At 35.1% G+C, this 19087-nt stretch overlaps 1 protein-coding gene across 2 annotated transcripts in view; it reads left to right on the forward strand.

Moving 5' to 3' along the window:
* Nucleotides 1-19087, forward strand: part of ATP11B (ATPase phospholipid transporting 11B (putative)) — a 123890-nt gene that overhangs the window by 44511 nt on the left and 60292 nt on the right. For both annotated transcript variants that reach the window (XM_027582777.1, XM_027582778.1), the window contains exons 9-12: nt 1859-1923; nt 4766-4847; nt 12050-12200; nt 13313-13510. In XM_027582777.1, the coding sequence (XP_027438578.1) occupies nt 1859-1923; nt 4766-4847; nt 12050-12200; nt 13313-13510 (496 nt within the window). The remainder of the gene's footprint in view (nt 1-1858; nt 1924-4765; nt 4848-12049; nt 12201-13312; nt 13511-19087) is intronic.

Here is a 19087-nt window from a genome sequence, read left to right on the forward strand (position 1 = left end):
CAATGAGTAAGGACAAAAAAAATCCCATGAAATAATATCAAAATAGTTTAGTAAGATTATTTGTGTACTTGTATTTCTTTTTCTGGTAATATTAGGTAGTAACATAAAAGGAAACAGCCATTCTTATTCAAGTTCTTACACATTTAAACCACCACACTTAAAGTCTAGAATACAAAAAAACATTTTATATAATGTGTGACCAGTATAAATGTCATATTTAGTGGCCAATCTAGAACCTCTTCTTTACTCTTCTGATTGGTTTTTTTGTTTAGTTGGTTGTTTTGGTGTGTTTGCCCTCAATATTCAGGTTAATTTCTGGCTCCTGCATGAAAAGCTTTGAGTTATTTCAGAAATGTGCTGATATGATGAGATTATATTGTTACTCATGACCACAAAGCCAAATCAAGAATAAATCTTGGAATCAGCCCTTGAACTTCTAGTCCAATTAGCATTCCACCACTTTTCTGGAGTTGTGTTCAGTTAATACAGGCTGCATGAAATAAGTCACTAACATGAAGAGTTGAGCATTTTTGAAAGGAAGTTCTCAAAACAGCCACCAAAAATATCGTGATACTTAGCACCAATTCACATTTTTAATAAACATTAACATAGGAGCACATGCAGTAAACTCCTTAACAAAGTCTTTGTAAGTGTAGGACCCCCTGCTGAATAACTATGACTAGGTTTTATTTTGATTTCTAGAGTGATATAGTGGAATATATATGTGGATACTAATCTGAATTTCATTAAGATATTGTGGCTGGTAAAGCAAAAGATCAGTTATGTTAACCCAGCACCTAAAATGGTTAAAAAGGTTAGCCCATTTTCTTTTGCTAAAGCAACCTGAGTGAACTGATGAATTTTCTTTTAATTTGAAAGCTTTCTATCATTATATCCCAATTTTATATATCAACGTGAGCTCAAAGTTTTTCTGTTCATTGTTGGAACCAAGACCAAGTGAAAAAGCTATTTTATGCTTCCTGAATAATTGATTTTGGAATATCCATGGAGTGTGCTCTAAATATGACTAATAAAATCATACTTGTTAACCATGTCCCAAATACCTGATCCTCCTTGGTTCATTTGGATTTGTAGATGTCTTCAGAATTAGTTCAGATTCTGTTTGATTTGGGTAACTGTATGTGCATGTTTCAGAAAAACATAAGGAATATCAATAAAACTAAGGCTTTTTTACTTATCCATAACAGTCTTATCATTTTGCTATCACTAAGAAAATACAATTGCCTTTCTAGTTATTCCTTCTTGTTTTATATCTCCTTTATGGAGAGAAATTCAAACAGCAAGAAGACCCGTGCTCCAAGGAGTACGCAATGCAACTACTCAAGTTGTAGTGTCGATCTTGCCTAGAGAAAGTAACGTTATGTTTTATTATCCAGTGTAATTTTAATTATGAAGAATTGATGCATTTATATACAAATCATTATATAATTCATGTTTACATTGCATTTTAATTCTTTGTTTTCCATTTAAAAACTTTAATTTTGCACAAAATTTTTAAATTTCATTATGTTAAACATTTTTAAATCATTGGTTAATCTTTTGTTGTGTTTTATGTTTAAAAATCTTGAAACTGATGGCTTTGTAAGTTTATTTATAGGTGTAGGCTTATTTCTGAGCCACTGATCTTAAAGTGCCTGAAATGCTAAAGCAGATAATTGTTGTTATGGTCACTAACATCATAATTGACCTAAACAGCTTTATAGTAACCAAGATTTTGGTTTTGTATGGAAGCAGTGTTGTAACTCTAGCTTAGGGACTTTCTGCTGTAGATGCCATTTTAGAATTTAATTTAATTTTTAATATATTCAATGCTTTTTTTTTTTTTTTTCCTCCCTAGACCTCTGGGGCCGGAGAGTCTCTTGCTTCGTGGAGCCAGGTTAAAAAACACAAAAGAAATTTTTGGTTTGTATATATTGAAAAAAAATTTTTTTTAAGATTTTATTTATTTGAGAGAGAGAGAGTGAGCACTTGCAGGGGGAGGAGCAGAGGAGAGGAAGAAGCAGACTCCCCTCTGGGCAGGGAGCCCAATGTGGGACTCAATCCCAGGGCCCTGGGATCATGACCTGAGCCAAAGTCAGATGCTTAACCAACTGAGCCACCCAGGCACTCTATATTGAAAATTTTTAATTATAGATTCATGTTCATGCTTTATATAAAGTATTTCTTTTTGAAAGAGAGAGAACACACACGAGTGGGGGTGGGTGGGCAGAGGGCGAGGGAGAGAGAATCTTAAGCAGGCTCCATGTCCAACACAGAGCCTGACACCAGGCTCAATCTCACAACACTGAAATCATGACCTGAGCTGAAAACAAGTGTTGGACACTCAACTGACTGAGCCACCCGGGTGCCCCTATATAAAGTATTTTTTAAAGCATAGCATTTGTGGTCTTTTGATTGGATAATTTACTTAGTCAAATGTCTGTAATAATTTTCTTGCAAAGACTGTGTCAATAAAATTTTGTATTGTATTTTTTTGTTGTTAATCCCTATTTTTTAATAATAGAGTAGAACCTTGCTCTTTTGTGGATACTTCTGAAGCACTGCTAAGAAGATAATTCTGATTTTAATGGTGGTATTTAATGGCAGGTATTATTGGAATGTATACTGACTGGATCAAAAGGATGAATAAATAGTGTTCTAGTGTTGGAGATCTAAATTAATTCACATGTTCTGAGTCAACTCTAGGCAAATTGGGAAGTCCTGATAACCTTTAGCTGTCAGCTAGCTCCTTCCATTTTAGGAATGGCCTTTCATATACTGCCCAGCCTGTTATTCACTGAATGTTTACAGCTTTCGAGGTTCTCTTCTTCATTCTCTTCTTTCCTATTAACTGTGCTATATTTTATTTCTCAGTATGAGGCTCTCTGATAAAGATATGTATATCCTTTAAAAAGCAGAAAACAGCAAGTGTTGGTGAGGTTGTAGAGAATTTGGAATCCTCATACAGTGCTGTGGGAGTATAAAATGTCACAGCCACTATGAACAATAGTGTGGCAGTTCCTCAGTAAGTTAAACCTAGAATTGTCGTATGACCCAGCAATTCTACATATTGTATGATCCAGCAGTTCTACTCCTAGATATATAACCAAAAGAATTGAAAGTAAGTGTTCAAAGACTTATACAGGATGTTCACAGCAGCACTCTTCAATAGCCAAAGGGTAGAAACTGCCCAAATATCCATCAACTAATGAATGGATAAACAAAGTTTAAGATGCCTGTATAATGAAATATTACTCACCCATAAAAAATGAAGTACTAATGCATGCTATAACATGGATAAACATTGAAAACATGCTGAGTAAAAGAAGCCAGACACAAAAAGCTACATATTGTATGATTCCATTTACTTGGAATACCCAGAATAGGCAAGTTTATAGAGACAGAAAGTAGACCTGTGGTTCCCAAGGGCTGGGGAGTGGAGGGGAATGAGAAATGATTGCTTAATGGGAACAGGCTTTTCTTTGAGGGTGATAAAAATGTCAAGTTAGTGAGGGTTGTACAACATTGAGATTGTACTAAGGGCCACCAAATTGTACACTTTAAGATGAATAAAATGATAAACTATGTAATGTATATTATAGTTAAAAAAAAAAACAAAAACCATCATCATGTTCTGATGGCCAAGGCCAGAGAACATCTCCAGGGCTTTTAGACCCTCTCATGCAATGCTGTATTTTAACAGATCTCTCTAGCAGGAACACCTTTCACATTCTTAAAATAAAATGTATATTTGAATGCCTTTAGCTGGGTTCTGCTGTTGTCACCTCAGCCCCACCTGTCTGTTGCATATCATTCTGGCTGATTGCTCCCATTTCTGTAATTTCAGTGCGCTTTGTCCAATCTGAGTTATAATCCCTGCCTCTAAAGAATACTGGTGAAAATTCTAGGACAAATCTTTAGAAAGAGAACATGATGAATCCTACACTGCTTCTCAGACTTCACTCTTTAAAGATGGGTGTGAATACTTACTGATCATCTCTCTGTTTCTAGGCATTTTGCTATTTTGTCATACAAATCTCACAACAATTCTGAGGGATTTTTTCCTATTTAAAGATGGGGAAATTGAGACTTAGATTAAATAACTTGCCCAAGGACCCAGAACTAATAAGTGGCAGAGGTAGCACTCAAACTAAGGTCTAACTCCAAAGTTTTTTATAAAGCTGGTCTTAACTAATTTCATTCACTCCCCAATTTAGACCGTTGTTACTGTCATTCTTATCTCAGTCATTCATATAGGCACACATTTTTAAAATAGTGTTTTCCTTTTGTTTACTTCATTTACTCTGACAGATTTCCATATTATCTCTCCAGTGGTAAAAAATGATGTCTTGACCCCAGTTTCTGGCATTCAGGGCCTTTCAAATTCTGACTGCATTCCATTTTTCAAGGTGCTTTTCCATTTCTGTCTTTGTTAACAGTGTTTACTCTATTTATAATAGCCTTCCCTGCTATCTTTACCTTTCCAAATCCTTTTCCTCCATCAGTTTCAACTCTAATAATATCTCTTTCATTCAGATATATTAATAATAACTCAGAAACAGAACCCTCATGCCTTTCCCATCCAGCAGGTTGAGTGACTGGAGTTCCCCAAAATTGGACTTGGAAAGCCTTTTAAAAACTCCAAAAAGATTTAAAGGCAAATTGTAACAATAATCAAATAATACATTTCCTTTCATGCTAGTGAGTAAACCTCTCTTTTGGAATATGCCAATGGATTATTTTAAAGAACTGTTTTGTTTTGCAGGAGTTGCTATCTACACTGGAATGGAAACTAAGATGGCATTAAATTACAAGAGCAAGTCACAGAAACGATCTGCAGTAGAAAAGTAAGAAAACTATTTTCATTTACTTACACATGAATATGTATTATTCATATATGTTTAAAATACTAGATTTATAAAAATATATGTCAGTCAAACAAAAGATGGTATCCTTGAGAATAGAGATGTATACATGTAGCATTTTGCACAATGTTTGGCCTATAGTAGGTGTTACCTTATGACTTTCAAATAAATACTACTGGATAATATCAGAATCACTTGGTAAGACTAACCCTCCTGCAGATAGCAATTATAAAATCTGGACAAAATTTTTTTTACATAAACACGTATTTGAAAATACAAGAGAGTGACACAAAAGAGACAGAAAATGGCAGAGTCTACTCCTGAAAGGTGGCAGAAGCAAGGGGAAAGATTTAAGAGTGCAGATTTTTGCCTGAAGGCATTCCCCAATTCATGTGCTGCATAGGGCATCAGAGAGCCTGATCTTTACAAGATTTAAGTGCTAGAGGAGGTTTAAAGCTGGAAGAACAGCTAGACAGAGGAAAACCAGGTAAGGGAGGGAGCCACAGAAGGGAATGAACTCCAAAACCTGCACATAAATTATACCCAAATCTTTGGCTGACTGTTAGAACTATACATGTGCATAGGAGACCCCAGTGGGCTTGACAGAAAAACAGTATCAGGAAGCTGAAAGAACAGAACAGAGAATTTTGCTGTTGCCTGTTGCAGTGGAGATAGACTTTGATATTTGAGCCTAGCCAACTTAACTTCTGCGAAAATGAAAATCAGCACTCTTCTGAGGAACATAAAAGAGTACAGAATCTGTACAACCAATTATTTATAAAATCCAATAATGTAATCAAAAATAAGTAGACCTGTAAAGAAAATGTGACTTTTATTTAAGAGAAAAAGCATTTGATAGAAACTGTCACCATAATGTTCTATATCTTGCAGTTGGCAGGTAAGTTCTATAGAGCAGATATTGTAAGTATTTTCAAGGGACTAAAGGAAGATGTGAATAAACATGTAAAATATCAGCAATGAAATGGAAACTACAGAAAACAGTATGGAGTTTCCTCAAAAAGTTAAAAATAGAACTGCCCTATGATCTAGCAATTGCACTACTAGGTATTTACCCAAAGGATATAAAATTACTGATTTGAAGGGATACATACACCTTGATGTTTATAGTAGCATTATCAACAATAGGCCAGATTATGGGAAGAGCCCAAATGTCCATCAACTGATGGATGGATAAAGAAGAAGTGGTATATATACACAATTGAATATTACTCAGCCATAAAAAAGAATGAAATCTTGCCATTTGCAACAATGGGGATGGAGCTAGAGAGTAATATGCTAAGCGAAATAAGAGAAAGATAAATACCATATGATTTCATTCGTATGTGGAATTTAAGAAACAAAACAAATGAACACGGAGGGTGGGGCGGGGGGGTGGGCAAGAGGCAAAGCAAGAAACAGACTCTTAAGTATAGAGAACAAACTGATGGTTACCAGAGGGGAGGTGGGCAGGGGATGGGTTAAATAGGTGATGGCAATTAAGAAGGGCACTTGTGGTGAGCACTGGGTGTTTTATGTGGGTGATGAATCACTAAATTCTACTCCTGAAGCTAGTGTTGCACTGTATGTTAACTAACTAGAATTTAAATAAAAAACTTGGGGGAAGAAATGGAACTATAAAAAAAAAATTCAGTGGATATTCTTGCACTGAAAATATAATTGCTGAAATGTAAGTGCCATTAGGTGGGCCCAACATCAGATAGAAGAAGGCAGAAGAAATTGTCGGTGAATTTAAAAAAGCAATAGAAATTATTCATTCTGCAGACCAGGGAGAAAAATGATTGAAGAAAAATGAACAGAGTTTCAGAGCCATGTGAGACAATACTAAGCTATCTATCTAATTGAGTCCAAAAGAGGAGAGAGTAAAAGGGGCAGAATAAAACTATTTGAAAAAATAATAATTGAAAATCTCTAAAATTTGAGAAAAAATAGAGTGTTAATTTAAATCCAACAAATCAAAATTTGTGGACTCAAGGCAAAGCCTAAGTTGGAGAGAAATTTTAGCTATATATATATATATATATATATATATATGGAAGAAAAGCTTCAAATCAGTCATCTAAGTTTCTGCCTTATGAAGCTAGAGAAAGAGGAGCGATTTGACCCAATCAGAGAAGAGAGAACAAATATTAAAGATGTGAGCTGAAACCAATAGAATAGTAAACAAATAATAGACAAAATTAACAAAGCCAAAACTTGGTTCTTTGGAAATATTAACAAAATTGGTAAATCTCTACCTAGATTAAGGGATTAAGGGGAAAAAGAAGTGGTAGGAGAGAAAACTACAAAATTACCAACATCAGGGATGAAAGAGAGGATATCAGTATGGATCCTATCTACTGTGGTCACTTTATCCACAGGTAAAGAAATATTGTGAGCAACTTTATGTAACTACATTTTTCAACTCAGATGAAATGGATAAATTCTTTGAAAATACAACTTACAACAGTTGATACAGGATGAAACAGAAAATCTAGATAGCCCTATTATCTATCAGAGATTTTATTTAAAAAAAAAAAAAATGGTCCACACCAAAGGATAGTCTTTTCAACACATAGTGCTGGAACAATTGGATGTCCATATGCCAGAAACCAAACTTTAACCCTTACTTCCCACCATATGCAAAAACCAACTCGGGGGCACCTGGGTGGCTCATTCAGTTAAGTGTTTGCGTCTTGGTTTCAGTTCAGGTCATGATGTCAGAGTTGTGAGATGGAGCACCGCATGCTGATTGCAGAGCCTCCTTGAGACTCTCTACCTCTCCCCACTGCTTCTCTCTCTCTCTCTCTCATTCTCTCTCAAATAAATAAATAAATCTTTAAAAACGAACAAAAAACTAGCTCAAAATATAAGACCTAAACATAAAAACTTAATCTATAAAATGTGGGAGAAAATATTTGTGACCTTGGGTTAAGGAAAGATTTCTTAGATAGGAAGCATACAAAAAAGGAATCAAAAACAAAACCAAAACTTGATAAACTAAACTTCATCAAAATTAAAACTTCAGCACACCTGAAGCTAATATAACACTATGTCACTGTTTAAAAAAATAATAAAACTTCTACATTTCCAAAAGAACTGCTAAAAAAAGAAAATGAAAAGAGAAGCCACAGATTAGGAAAAATATTTACAAAGCACATATTTTGTAAGGACTCATCTCCAGAACATGCATGCATTTTCACCACTTCTTTTAAACATTATCCTAGAAGCCTTTTTCAGTGCCACAAGACAAAGAAATAAAAGGCATAAGTACTGGAAAATTGTCCTTACCAGAGGACACATGATTTTTCACGTAGACAGTTGTACACATTCAACAACAAAACTATTAGGATTAATAAGTGAGTTTTAGCAAGGTCAAAACTACAAAACATGGTGAGAGATGTTTATTTAATGGAGAAATCACATTAATAGATTGGCAGGCTCAGCACTGTTAAACTGTAGTTGATGTGAAGATTCTTTCAGTACTAATTAAAATCCCAGCAAGCTTTTTTGTAGTAATTGACAAGATGATTCCAAAATACATATCCAGGGTGCCTGGGCGGCTTAGTCAGTTAGACATCTGACTTGATTTTTGCTTGGGTCATGGTCTCGGGGTCGTGGGATCAAGTCCTGCCTCAGGCTCCATGGTTGGCACAGAATGTGCTTGAGATTCTCCCTCTCCCACTTGTGCTGTCTCTCTCCCTCTCTCTAAAATAAATAAAATCTTTAAATAAATAAATAAAGTGCATATTGAAATGTAATAGCCCAAATGCATATGTAGAATGAATAAAGAAAACAGTCTCTTAAGAAAGCTGGAGAAGTTATATTATCTGACTTTAAGACAATATAACGGTACAGTAAATGTAGTACAGTATTAGCAAAAAAGATGTTTCAGTGGAGTTGAGAAATAGATCCATTTATATATGGCCAATTGATTTTCAGCCAAAGCATTAAGTAAATTCAATGAAGAAAATGAATGTCTTTTCAATAAATGATGTAACAATAATTGGATATCCATGGGGGGAAAAATAATAAACCTCAATTCCTACCTCATATCATACATTAAAAATTTTTTGAAGATGGGTCATATACCTAAGTGTAAAGGCTAAAACTATAAAACTTTTAGAAGAAAACTTAGGAAGAAATCTTAACAACCTGGGGATACGTAAATATTTCCTAGGACACAAAACCAATAACCACAAAAGAAAAAATTGGTTAACTGTTCTTCCTCAAAATTAAAAACTTCTCACACTTCACAATTAAGGAAATGAACAGGGAAGCCACAAACTGAGAGACTATATTCATAAAACATATATCTGACAAAGAACTTGTATCCAGAATATACAATGAGCTCATATGTCTATAATAAAAAAAAATGCAATGAAAAAATGGCTATAAGACTGGAGCAGAGAAATTTTCACATAGAAAATACCCAGATGGCAAATAGACATACAAAAAAGTGTACAACATCATTAGTCATGAGAGAGATACAAATTAAAACTACAAAGAGATGCCTACCAATATATACTCAATGGAATGGCAAAAATTAAAAAGCTTAAAAGTTCCAAGTATTGGCAAGGATATGGAGCAGCTGGAACTCTTAATTCTAAATAATCAATGGGTCAAAGAGGAAATCTCAAAAGAACATTTTTTAAAATATCCGGAAGTTAATGAAAATACAGTATCAAATTTTATAGGATGAAGCTAAAGCACTGCTGAGAAGGAAATTTATAGCACTTGTGTTAGGGTTTTCCAGAGAAACAGAACCAGTAGGATATATATGGCCATATATAAGAGGAGATTTATTATAGGAGTTGGCTCACGTGGTTGTAGAGACCACGAAGTCCCATAGTCTGCCATCTGCAAGCTGGAGAACCAGGAAAGCTGATGGCATAATGCAGTCAGCATCCAAAGGCCTGAGAAAAACCTGGAGCTCTGATGTCCCAGCTCAAGAAAAGAGAAAAAAATGGTCTTTTTTATTTCATTTGGGTCCTCAGTGATGATACCCACCTACATTGGTGAGGGCATGTCTCTCTACTAAGTCTGTTGAATCAAATACTATTCTCTTTCAGAAACACCCTCAAAGACACACCCAAAAATAATATTTTACCAGCTGTCTGGGCATTGCTTAACCCAGTTACCTTGACGCATAAGATTAACTATCACAGAACTAAATACTTACATTAGAAACACCAGGGATGTCTGGATGGCTCAGTTGGTTAAGCATCTGACTCTTGATTTCAGCTCAGGTCATGATCTCAGGGTTCTGGGATCGAGCTCCACGGCAGTCTCTGCAGTCAGCTAGGAGTCTGCTTGAGGATTCTCTCCCTTTGCCCCTCCTGCTGCTCCTGCTTGCTCTCTAAAATAAATAAATAAATCTTTAAAAAAAGAAAAAGAAAAAGAAAAACACCAAGGACAGAAACTGAGATTAAAAACAATACCATTTGCAATAAATAAAACATTAAAAAAAAGAAAAACAGTACCGTTTGCAATCATTCTCAAAAAGGGAAATACCTAATTGTACATCTAACAAAATACATACAGGATCTGTGTGCTGAAAATTACAAAACGCTGATGAAAGAATCAGAGATGTAATGTTCACCTTGCCTAGCGAAATACTATAATACCAAGCTTCCCTGGTGAAAAGAACAGGGATTCTAAAGTTAATTCCTGACTTGTGTGATTTTGGTAAACTTATAGAATGATTTCTGGGCTTTGATCTTCATCATTAAAAAGGATGTGATCTCACAGAGGTTTTACAAAGATTAGACAACTTAGTGGATGTAACAAAGTTTTGTAAAGTCTTAATACTACACAAATGTTAGTTATATTTACACTTAAAATTACCTGAAAGTGTAAAAAAATTTTAGAATAATTATGGCAAGAATAACTGGCCAAAGCTGTCATTTACTGGAAGCATTTTGAACAGTAATACAACTAATTCAAATAGGCTTATAATCCTATGTATTGGTTATTTTATCACTGGTAAATAGATTCTGTTGAATGGTCATTTCTTAAAATATGAAGACTGTTTCCTTTATTTTTTTTAAATTGTATTATGTTAATCACCATACATTACATCATTAGTTTTATTGTAATGTTCCATGATTAATTGTTTGCGTATAACACCCAGTGCTCCATTCAGTACATGCCCTCTTTAATACCCATCACCAGGCTAACCAATCCCCCCACCCCCCTCCCCTCTAGAACTCTCAGTTTGTTTTTCAGAGTCCATCATCTCTCATGGTTCATCTCCCCCTCCGATTTCCCCCCCTTCATTTTACCTTTCCTACTATCTTCTTCTTTTTTTTAACATATAATGTATTATTTGTTTCAGAGGTACAGGTCTGTGATTCAACAGTCTTACACAATTCACAGCACTCACCATAACACATACCCTCCCCAATGTCTATCACCCAGCCACCCATCCCTCCGACCCCCACCACTCCAGCAACCCTCAGTTTGTTTCCTGAGATTAAGAATTCCTCATATCAGTGAGATCATATGATACATGTCTTTCTCTGATTGACTTATTTCGCTCAGCATAATACTGTCCTGTTCCATCCACGTCGTTGCAAATGGCAAGATTTCATTCCTTTATATGGCTGCATAGTATTCCATTGTGTATATATACCACATCTTCTTTATCCATTCATCTGTTGATGGATATCTTGGCTCTTTCCGTAGTTTGGCTATTGTGGACATTGCTGCTATAAACATCGGGGTGCACGTACCCCTTCGGATCACTACATTTGTATCTTTGGGGTAAATACCCAGTAGTGCAATTGCTGGGTCATATGGTATCTCTATCTTCAACTTTTTGAGGAACCTCCATACTGTTTCCAGAGTGGCTGCACCAGCTTGCATTCCCACCAACAGCGTAGGAGGGTTCCCCTTTCTCCGCATCCCTGCCAACATTTGTTGTTTCCTGACTTGTTAATTTTAGCCATTCTGACTGGTGTGAAGTGGTATCTCATTGAGGTTTTGATTTGGATTTCCCTGATGCCAACCGATGTTGAGCACTTTTTTATGTGTCTGTTGGCCATTTGGATAAGACTGTTTCCTTTAAATAGCTACCATGATATCTTATATATTTTTATCTCTTAATACCAGTATAAAATTTCCAGGCAGATGAATATAGTAACACATAATTGACATGTTTTATATTCTTTTTTTCCTTATTTCAGGTCAATGAATACATTTTTGATAATTTATCTAATAATCCTTATTTCTGAAGCCATCATCAGTACTATCTTGAAATATACATGGCAAGCTGAAGAAAAATGGGATGAACCTTGGTATAACCAAAAAACAGAACATCAAAGAAATAGTAGTAAGGTATTTTATGGTGTTCTTGACTCTGCTGTAAAGGAAACTTTATTCTTTGGCAGTTACTGATTCGATAGTGACTTCTGATAGGAGTGACCACTATAATCTAAAACCATTACTGCTGAAGGGTGACAAAAAGACACTGTAAGTGAAGAGTGACCAGCATGTTTATACTGGTATGCTTTTTGCATTTTAGGGCATAAGCAATTGTATTCCATATGGCATGACTTGAATAGTTACAAGAGATCACAAAAATTTAAATCATCTATAATGGCATTCCCCTTCAAAACTACAAATTCAGTTTTTTATTCCATTTACTGTATGTTATAAAGTGAATGAAAAAAGTAAGTTGATTTTCAGTTCTGTCAGAATAATTCAAGGAGTCTGTCAGTCTATTGATGGTATGAAGTAATAACACAAAATATGTCATATTAAGTTTTAAACTGAATAAATATGGACTACCAGGAAAATTTAACCTGCAATTTTGGTAAATAATTATTCCCCAGATTGCACATTAGATTAAAATACAAGTATTGGAAGACAGATGTGGATCTCAAGAAACCACAAAGCAGATCACAGAACATATTTTCCCTATTATTCATAATTAGGTATTTTACCTTTCACAGAATATACATTAAAATATGATACTGCTATGCTATTGAAGTAAGCTATTACTATATAATCTAAGTGTTTTCATTGCCAGCAGTTCTGGTCTAGCAGTTCTTGAAATATTTTTTTTAAGTTGCAGTAAATTTGTAGTTACCTGTGATTTCAAAGGGTGGAAATGGAATGGTAAGTATACTCCAGGGGTTACAATTATAATTTTTTTTTTCTTGAGGTTGTTTCAGTCACACCAGGCTTTTTGGTAGCTTCTGAAAAGTAACAAGTAGTTCAAATTTAACCTTTTCTTCTTTTACTTTGTTCAAGATTCTAATGAACAATAAAATAAAAGAAATGTATTAAAGAAACAATTCAAAAAATGAATTTCAATTCATGAGACTTTTGCTTCAGAATATAGTTGATGGTCTGTTTAGACTTGAAACTTTCTGATAATGTTCTTCAGTATTACTAAGGAAATTCTCATATGTTTTCTCTTATCAAACAATCATTTTTCTCCCTAGATTCTGAGATTCATTTCAGACTTCCTTGCTTTTTTGGTACTCTACAATTTCATCATTCCAATTTCATTATATGTGACAGTCGAAATGCAGAAATTTCTTGGGTCATTTTTTATTGGCTGGGATCTTGATCTCTATCATGAAGAATCAGGTCAGAAAGCTCAAGTCAATACTTCTGATCTGAATGAAGAGCTTGGACAGGTAAAAGGATCTTTTTATTGTGTTTTTCTAATTTGTTATTTTTCTTGAAACAGTCTATGTACAAAGAAAAACGTTATGAGGCTTATACCAAAAAATAGCCCTACTTTCCTCCACACCTAACTCTTGTTTCCCTTTAAAAAAAAAGATTATTTGAGAGAGAGAGAGAGAACGAGCAGGGGGGAAGGGGAGAGGGAGAGGAGAAGCAGGCTCCCCACTGAGAAGGAGCCAGATATGGGGCTCGATCCCAGAACCCTGAGATCGTGACCTGAGCCGAAGGCAGACGCTTAACTGACTGAGCTACCCAGGCGCCCTTGTTTCCCATTTTTAAACCTGAAATCGTTTCTTCCATTAGTTAGCACTATATAGTATTCTTTCTTGATTTTTAAATTTTAGACATTTATTATGGGATATAAAGATATAATCTTATGCTACTGTTTTATATATATATACATACCCAGATATATACTCACTTTGCCTCCCCATAACCCCCTAATATTTTTATATCACAATTAGAGATTTAATAAATATTTATTTATTGACATTATTTTGACTCTTTTAGTATTGCTTACTAATTTCAAGTTCTTTAAGTGTGCCCTATGATACTATAATTACATTTTCTTTTTTATAATTTTCCCTAGAATTAATTGCTCTGTTTTTTCATGCTTAATTGCTCAAAGTTTCTGATGAATATATGAAACATCTCTCTACATATTGAAACACATCAGGTAATTTAGGATTTCCTTTCTCTTTCTCTCTTTCTCTTCTTTTGGTGGCAGCTTTTTTGGAGACTTCTGTCTTCTTCAGTATGGGCTTATGTCTGGGCCTGCTTCTCGGCTGTCACCCAAGGACTTCCCTTTACTATCACCCTAGAAATTCCTTTGCCTCTCTCCTGTTTTGGATCTCCTGGATCCTGTGTCAGCCCACCTAGGGCTTATTCTCTTATTTTGGTAGAACACATCTTCTAATAACTTCCTGGAAAAGGATGCATGAGAGGAAAATATTTTGAGGCTTTGCATGGCTGAAAATATCTTTATTCCCGTTTTTTTTCTTTATTCCTTTTTTGTACTTGATTAATAATTTAGCTGTATAATGCATCCCAGGTTGGAAATTAGTTTTCCTCCAAATTTTAAGAGCATTTCTCCATTTTTTTCTAGCTTCCAGTGTTGCTGTTGAGAAATCCAGTGCCATTCTGATTCCCAGTTCTTTATGTGCGGTCTATTATTTTATCTCTGGAAGTGTTTAAGATCTTTACTTTATGTGATAATTCTGAAATTTCATGATGATATACCTAGGTGTGAGGTTTTTTTTTCCTTTCATTGGACAATGAGCTCTGTGAGCGATTTCAGTCTAAAAACGTGTACTTCGATTCTAGGAATTTTTCTTATATTATTTCTCTGATAACATGTCTTTTTATTTAAGTTAGTATTTGGATATCTCAGACCATTTATCTTGATTCTCTGATTCTTTGACTTTCAATTTTCATTTACTTGTTTATAATTCTGGGAGAATTTGTCAACTTTATCTTTCTACCTAACTTTTGGTTTCTTTTATTTCTGTTATAATACTTTTAATTTCTTTTTTTTTAAGATTTTATTTACTTGAGAGAGAGAAAGTGAGAGAGAGAGAGAGAGAGAGCACAAGAGGGGGGAGGGTCAGAGGGAGAAGCTGAGCAGGGAGCCCAATGTGGGTCTTGATCCCGGGACTCCAGGATCATGACCTGAGCTGAAGGCAGCTGCTTAACCAACTGAGCCACCCAGGCACCCCTATTTTTAGTTTCTGATATTCCATTATATCTGAATAGTCTTCTTTTAATTGCATCTTACTCCTTTTCTTGAATATGATCTATTCTTTTAGTTCTCTGAGGATATTAATGATGGTTATTTAAAGTCTTCTGTTCCCTGCATTTTCTGTTTGCTCGTAGTTCCTTTTTCAATACAGTTAGTTCTGCTATAATGTGAAAAAGCAATCCTAAAAATTACTCTTCTATGTAAAGAAAGTAAAAACCACAGGGCTAATGGGATTGGGAGTGCAACAAAAATTTCGTTAGTAACACCTTTAAAATAAATTGTTAAGAATTACATAAATACTGGGGTACCTGGGTGGCTCGGTCAGTTGGTTCTCCGACTCTTGATTTCTGTTCAGGTAATGATCTCAGGGTCCTGGGATCCACGTGGGGCTCCACACTGGTGGTGAGTCTGCTTGAGGATTCTGTCTTCCCCTCTCTCTGCCCCACCCTCCCCATTCACGTGTGCACCTGCATGCGCTCACCCTCTCTCAAATAAATAAATCTTAAAAAAAAAAAGAAGTACATAAATACTATAATATATGTGGCATTTTGTCTTGAAAAAGACCAGAAGGGGCGCCTGGGTGGCTCAGTTGGTTAAGCGACTGCCTTCAGCTCAGGTCAGGATCCTGGAGTCCTGGGATCGAGTCCCGCATCGGGCTCCCTGCTCAGCAGGGAGTCTGCTTCTCCCTCTGACCCTCCCCCCTCTCATGTACTCTCTCTCTCATTCTCACTCTCTCAAAATAAATAATAAATAAATCTTTAAAAAAAAAAAAGAAAGAAAGAAAAAGACCAGAAGGTTAATTGTGGAAGTGACCATCAGAGAAGTGTTGCAACCTGTGTGTCATTGTGAAGTATTGAAAGGAAGGTTATCTGAAAATAGAAGTGGATGTCTGTGGCTTTTAACACCTATGGTGACCTGAGGTGGCTGGTAGCTGTTTGAGACGTGTACATTTCATGTGTTCCTTGTGTGTAGTTTGCTGGGATTTCTCACAGAGGAAATTGTGCATAACCAAATGCAAAGCCCACATTATGCTCAAATTGTTTTCTCATATATGAGTTACATTGTTATAGATTCATGTTTTCAAGACAGTGTTATAGCAGAACTGACTGTAATTTGTTTTAGACTCTACCTTTCTTTTAAGGGGTGATCCTCAAATGAATGCTAATCTTTGGTTTTCCTTACAAGCTTAAAAATTTTCTCTAGAAAAGCCTTGCCATCCAGTTGTTTTTTTGACATATTCCCTAGTGTCAGTATTGGTCTTTCCTCAGTTTCCCCAGAGAGAATGACTACAGTTAGTATCTCTGCTGCTTGTGATTGTTAGAGCCATCCAGTAGAAGTCTCCCTGTTTTTAGCATACTGTCAACACTTCTGTTTTCAGCTGTCTCAGACCTGTTTTCAGCTTTCCATGGGGCTCAGATTCCCTTTGGTTCAGTCCCTTCTTAAAGAATAAACCTTCCAACTATTACTCAGATAGATGAAGGGCAGTCTCAGGTTTGCAAGTTATCAGGAGATTTCAGGTTTCAGACTGTCCCTGGTACCTTCATTTTCAGCCTCATCCTATGCTTTCACATTCAGTAGTAGCTGGTACATCTACTTCCTGCGAGTTTTTGGGAAAGGGTTTCCCCCATTGCTTAGGTTTCATATTCTAAGTTTTGTTAAGTCACTTACCACTCATTCATCTCCTTTCCATCTTCCAAACTTGTCATATCTCCCTTTTCATGTTCTCATCTACCATTATTTTTGTTCTTTTTTTATTCCTTTACTCTTATTTTAGTAAAGTCTCAAGAGGAACAGAGATAATTGTATTTGTTCAACCTACCATTTTTAACCAGAAGTTGATCCATTTATTTTTAGCATTTAAGAGACTTTAGTAATTTATGCTAAATATTAATTCATGTCACATTTCTTTAATTATGTATCACCTATTCAAAACCTAAAAACATAGCCTGTTTTTAGTGCTTCTTTGAATACATTTTTTTCCCATTTTTTCTTTACTTTGACCTTTTCTATCCCAGTTTTCCCCTCTTCCTCTTTTCTTCATGTTAGAATATTGTTTTTCTGGAACCTCACACTGTTTATGCATATACTCCTACTTGCTCTCTCTATAAGAAACTTTAAATGATAACTTTTTAAAATTTATAATTCATCTAAGTCTCTCTTTTTACTTTTAAGCCTGCAAGTATTTCATAATATGTTTATTGCCTCTATTCTTTTATCTATTTTTATACCAATGAAATCTACTTTGTCGTATTCTGTGCCCTTTCATTTCCATACTGTAGAAGAAACTGCTCTTATGATGGTGTATAGTGCCCTCTCTATAACTAAAGTTAAGAGTTAAAACTTGATTTTATATATATTTTTATTTATTTTTTAATATTTTATTTATTTATTTGATGGGGGGGCAAAAAAAGGGAGAGGGAGAAACAGGCTCCCTGCTAAACAGGGAGCCTGATGTGGGGCTCAATCCCAGGACCCTGGGGTCATGACCTGAGCCAAAGGCAGACACTTAACCCGCTGAGCCACCCAGGCGCCCTGTATATTTTTAAATATCAAAGTAATTTCTTTTATTTATCTCTGTCTAAATTCTAAAGAGTCCTCCATGACTGATAGGTCTGTGTCTATTCTAATCATCTTTGAAATATTATTTCTCTCTGACTGCTGATGTATTTTATATCATAATTTTTTTATACCTTATTCTTACTATTCTTTCTGATCTAAAAGTTTTTTATTAACTTGTATAGGTAAGTGACATCTCTCTGTATCCATCTTTATAATTCAACATTTGCCATAAGTAGTGGGCAGTCTTTAATACCACATAGCAAAGATAAAATAATTCTTTTATTTCTAATTTCACCATTTGCTAGCTCTGTGACTGGGTAAGTTATTTAACCTAACTCTTTCTTTGTTTCTTTTTCTCTAAAATATACATAATAATAGTACCTGCCTCATGGAGTTGTTGAGAGGATTAAATGAGTTAGGACACTTAGCAGTGCTGGCAATATAGTGGTTGCTGTACAATTATTGGCTTTTATTATTATTACTTTACATAGCAGAATTCCTACATCTCAGGTGTTGTAGTTATCTTTACTATTTGCAAGAAAATGAACTTTAAGGTATATTTTCTCACTTTATTTCTTGGTCCTAACAATTTTTTCCGGTTTTAACTCTGCCTCCCTTTTTGTATGTTGAGCTTTTTATTCTGCAGTCTTGCTGAACTCATTTATTAGTTCTAGTAGTTTTTTAGTGGATTCCTTAGAAATTTCTATATACAAAGTCGTGTCATCTACAAATGGTTTTACCTCTTTTCTAATCTGAATACCTTTTATTTCTTTTTTCTTGCCTGATTACCCAGGCTAGAACCTTCAGTACAATGTTGAATAAAAGTGGCAAGAAGAGACATCTTTGCTTTATTCCTGAACTTAGTTTAAGGGAAAGCATTCAGTCTTTCTTCATTAAATAGGATGCTAATTATGGGGTTTTGTAGATACATTTTATCAGGTTTAAGAAATAGCCTTCTATCCCTAGTTTGTTGAATGTTTTTATCATGAAAGAGTATTGGATTTGTTAAATGCTTTTCTTGCGTCTGTGAAGATGATCATTTTAATAAAGGAATAAAGAATAAGTACCAATGTATTATTGTGGTAGGTTTCATTGACTGATTTATGTTGAACCTATCTTGAATTCCAGGGATAAACCCCACATATTCACGGTGTATCTCTTTTGTATATGTTCCTAGATTTAGCTTGTGTTTATTTTCACAAGGGGTATTGGTCTATAGTTGTTGTTTTTC

The sequence above is a fragment of the Zalophus californianus genome, chromosome 1 (genome assembly GCF_009762305.2).
Source record: "Zalophus californianus isolate mZalCal1 chromosome 1, mZalCal1.pri.v2, whole genome shotgun sequence".
In the NCBI taxonomy this organism is placed as follows: Eukaryota; Metazoa; Chordata; class Mammalia; order Carnivora; family Otariidae; genus Zalophus; species Zalophus californianus.